The sequence below is a fragment of the Armigeres subalbatus genome, unplaced genomic scaffold (genome assembly GCF_024139115.2).
Source record: "Armigeres subalbatus isolate Guangzhou_Male unplaced genomic scaffold, GZ_Asu_2 Contig1208, whole genome shotgun sequence".
In the NCBI taxonomy this organism is placed as follows: Eukaryota; Metazoa; Arthropoda; class Insecta; order Diptera; family Culicidae; genus Armigeres; species Armigeres subalbatus.
Window position 1 is genome coordinate 385,909 of NW_026941966.1, and position 4,238 is coordinate 390,146.

General features: G+C 43.5%; 1 protein-coding gene across 1 annotated transcript; it reads right to left on the reverse strand.

Moving 5' to 3' along the window:
• Positions 1-2,911: 2,911 nt before the first annotated feature.
• Positions 2,912-3,611, reverse strand: LOC134202412 (endocuticle structural glycoprotein SgAbd-5-like). The gene is made up of 2 exons (XM_062677414.1): positions 3,394-3,611; positions 2,912-3,231 (listed from the first exon to the last, which is right to left on the reverse strand). The coding sequence occupies exons 1-2, from the start codon at positions 3,570-3,572 to the stop codon at positions 3,018-3,020; spliced, it is 393 nt and encodes a 130-aa protein (XP_062533398.1). The 5' UTR covers positions 3,573-3,611; the 3' UTR covers positions 2,912-3,017.
• Positions 3,612-4,238: the final 627 nt, after the last annotated feature.

Here is a 4,238-nt window from a genome sequence, read left to right on the forward strand (position 1 = left end):
ATATAGAAATTGTTTGACTTTTCGTTTCAAATTTCGTTAAAACCAGGCATTGCAATATCATCTGAGCACAGGATATCATCTTTGCTTGTGCAAAGATATTATCCCTAATCAAAGAGCACTCTGCAAAGATATTATCATTTGAGCATTTGATGATGATCCTGATAGCCAGCGTGGTTCGGGGTTTGTTCACGTTACGAGGGCGTTGCTACAACAAAATTAGTGAAAAAACTTTTCTCCATGGCGAACATTGCACTTTATTTACTGAGAAGATAGATAACTAAGATCGATATCCCAGCATATCATCAGTATCTTTGCTCAGAAGATCGAATGATGGGATAAATTGCAATGCCTGTTTAAAACCCTAATTTCACCTGAATTTTCTTTAATTTTTTGTGAATTTTTTCATAGGGTTAACTCATAGTTTCATTGACGCTAAAGGTCGTAATCGAGTAAAAACCAACCGTGTATAAAAAGAACTGAGTGTATTCTACTCTGGATGAAAAAAAGTTATTCACTTGCTTCGGACTTCAAAAGGGCTCTTGGAATCAGCGACACGACTTTCCATCTTTGACAAAGTTATAGTGAACTGATTCATATCTGGTTATATTTACACAAATAGGATAGAATAGTTAAAGATACTTTTCGTTTTCTGTTGAATATTACTAAAAAAACTGAGGATGCTTTATAGAAGAAAACTAAATACGTATTTGTCGACTCAGAAGGCTATGTAGTATGCATCTCAAATAGCTATGCAAGCAAAGGCGTAGGATTGTCAGTCCGGAGATGGCAAGCTCGATTCTCAGTTTGGTCAAAGGTGTCTTGCCACACAAGATACATTCGTTACGTTCTGAAGCCCTGGTCAAACGAGTAGTTCAAACTGGAGGGTAGATGATGGCTACACTCACAGCGACCACCTGGCGGTTCGCTACAGTATCTACTATACGACCAGCATTCAGCGGACGGAAGAAGGGGCGAGGCCTAGTGGAAGACATCGTACTTCGACAACACGGTGTTTAAAAAGCGCTCCGCCGCGAGCACAATACTCTCGGTCTGAGCGGCGAGCAGCTGGCAATGCCACCATGCCTAGGAAAGTCCACTCTAGGAATGGGTGGCCACCGGCTTACTGGCGGACTCAAGCAATTGCGAACCTGCGCCGCGCCTACCTACGGGCAAGGAGGCGGATGCAGCGAGCACAGGTGGCATTCGTGGCTGCTAGAGCCGCTCTGAAGACTGAGATTGATCCCTTAGTGTAGGTAAGGCGCCAGGACCGGATGGTATTCTGAACCTGGCCATCAAAGCGGCAATTGCTGAAGCTCCCGAGATGTTCAGATTTGTCATGCAGAGATTCCTGGACGAGGGAGTCTTGCAGCAGCCCTGCAGCATGGAAAAGGCAGAGCTTGCTCCTATTGCCAAAAGCGGAAAACCACGGGGGATCCATTGCCATATAGACCAATATGCGAGGCATATAGACCAAGAGGAGTGGATGAGTTCCAGGAAATTAGAACAGGCTCACCACAAGTCTGAGGTGGTTGTTGTAACAACCGAAAGTCGGAGCAACGAGCGGTGATAAGGGCAGGCAACTGCGCGGTCACCTCTGAACGCTCCATCAAACTCTTGGGGATAATGATCGACGATAAGCTTACCTTTGGTAGCCACGTTAATTACGCCTGCAAGCGTGCCTCCACAGCTCTGCGGTTTATGCCAGCAAGCGCAAGCTTTTGGCTAGTGTCGCTTTGTTCATACTGAGGTATGGGGGCCAGCTTGGGGCACGGCCCTGCGTATTAACTGCTACAGAACGAAGTTAGAAAGTACGTATAGGCTCATGTGCCTAAGATATGCGAGCGCGTGCCGTACCGTGTCGCACGATGCACTTTGCGTCATCACCGGTATGATGCCTATTGACATCGTTATCGATGAAGACATAGAGTGTTTATAAATGCGCGGCACGAGAAGCATCCGTAGAACTGCCTGGTTGGCCTCAATGGTCAAATGGCAGCGTGCGTGTGACAATTCCACTAAGGGTAGATGGACAACCTAGTCCAGAGGATGTGTAAAGATGAAGTTGGCTGGAACGCCGTTTTATCGGCTATTGTCCAAATCGTCTCGGAGCTACACAGGAGGTGGCGCGTGGACTCGAGGAATGGCTAGTTCAGGCGCAAATAAGAGGTCAGCCAACCTCGAGGTGCGTTGTGCACTGGCCCCCCTTTGAAGCATTACTTTCTGGTTGTACCGAAGGGACGATGGGCTTGGCGGCAATGGAAACGGTTTAGCGGGTCGTTTGCTGATGGTCCCTAACCCCGCACTCCCTGGACGTCCAACCCAGGATGTATGTTGAGCAGATTCCCCCTCCATTACTTAGGAAGAAAAAAAAAATAAGATACCTACTCATGCAATGGTGGACATAGGAAAGTTTTCAATTAATAACAGAGGAAGTAATAATAGAATAGTTGAAAAGCAGATCAAGTTCCAATTGGGATGTAGAACCATTGAAGAAGAAGAATTGAGCGTTAATAGAAAAAAATGTATAACTAAAGTTTTGAAAATAGTTTTATGGTTTAGTTCAGCAGCCAAAATTTTTGATAATATAAAGTATGGTTTAAGTTATTTGTTTCGAAATTCCGCGAAATTCCGTTAAATTTCGTTAGAAGCTGGTTTTTTCTAGCGAAATTTTTGTAATTTTACGAAACGAAACAAAATGAAGAAATCAGATTTCGCCATGCTCAAATTCCGCGAAATTCCGCGGAATTTCGTTTCGAACCACCTGAAACGAAATTTTTCGAAATACCGCATATCTTAGCGTCGATGCAACGTTTCAAGAATATTTTATCGACATACAATTTTTAGTTTTAAGTTTTCTTGCAGATCACGTAGGCAGATGAAGTAAATAAATAAATAACGTTGCTTTTTGATCAAACAAATTTGGCACATTGGTGTTTGTATTTTCCATATCATCTTTCATTTGAACTGAATGTAGGTGTTTGAATTTATGGGTTTCTGATCCAATTTCATTCTGATGCTTAAAACTTCTTCTCCGGATCAGGCCCAGTTCCCACTCGAGGATGATATCCGTTCTCATCGGCCGTGTAATGCACCCAATAGGTTTGTCCGTCGTTTCCGACGAACGAATAGGATCCTTGTACTACGTAATAGCGCACATCGTTGCCTTCGGCATCTTTACCGTCCTTGAGCGTTCCGACCTCGTCACGTGTTTGGTCATCGCTTAGTGCGTAACTGTGGGAGATGGATTAAATAATTAGAAGAAGATGATTCCGAAAAATATAAAATAACAAACCATGACACGATAGAATGCTCGAATCACGAATTGCTTTGTAGCTAATTTCAATCGATTCGTTGCCAGTGATGAGAAGATTAACTAATTAGCGGAAGACTTACTTGAACTGGTAGGTGTCCAGTGCGTTGTGATTGTTTTCGAAGCGTAAAAGTTGAATTTCCGAGGCGTCTGATCTTGCCTCCACTGAGAGTCTCTTGCGATCGTCTCCCTTCAGAGGAACTGCGTGTAAACAGCTTGCCAATAGGCATGTAGTCAGTAATAAGAGAGTTAATTTTGCCATTTTCAGACTATCACGCAACCGTAGGCTGTCGCACCGAATATGTCAAATTTGAAATGCACCATCTCACCTGAAAAAACTTATCTTTTATAGTCTCGCTTGACTGATGAATATTTGGGCAGAAATATCACCAAACTTCTCCAAATATGGTGTCATCTGTCTGGTTAGTTATGAATTGCAAGCACATTTTTCAAAATAAAATTGATACAACGGGAGAGTCAACCTCAGAGGTCAGCACGTTGGCTGCGCCCCATCCATGATGGTTTTAAGGACATAGTTGGAAGAGTACCACGATGGCAGCCAATATGGCATCGGACCTTCCACGGGCCAACCCCACACCTCCCGCACTCCTCTCCCACCAACATTCGAATGCATCGAACAGCATCGAACAAAAGTTAATTATTCAAATTACTAACCTGTTCACAGCATATTTCCTTACTTCCCGTGATAATGAACATGTTTCTTCAATGAATCCTATGTATTCCGGGTCGAATTGTAGCATAAATTAGCAGTTTCGTGCCAATTTAATAGCCGTCCGCGATTTGTTGGGTTCATCACTGCACTTCACTTCTTCTCAAAGGGCATTGGAAAAATCAAGTTTCTACTCACTTCTCCGCACATGAGCAGCTCGAAATGTTGATAGAATGCAAATTAAACACCACTTTTTGC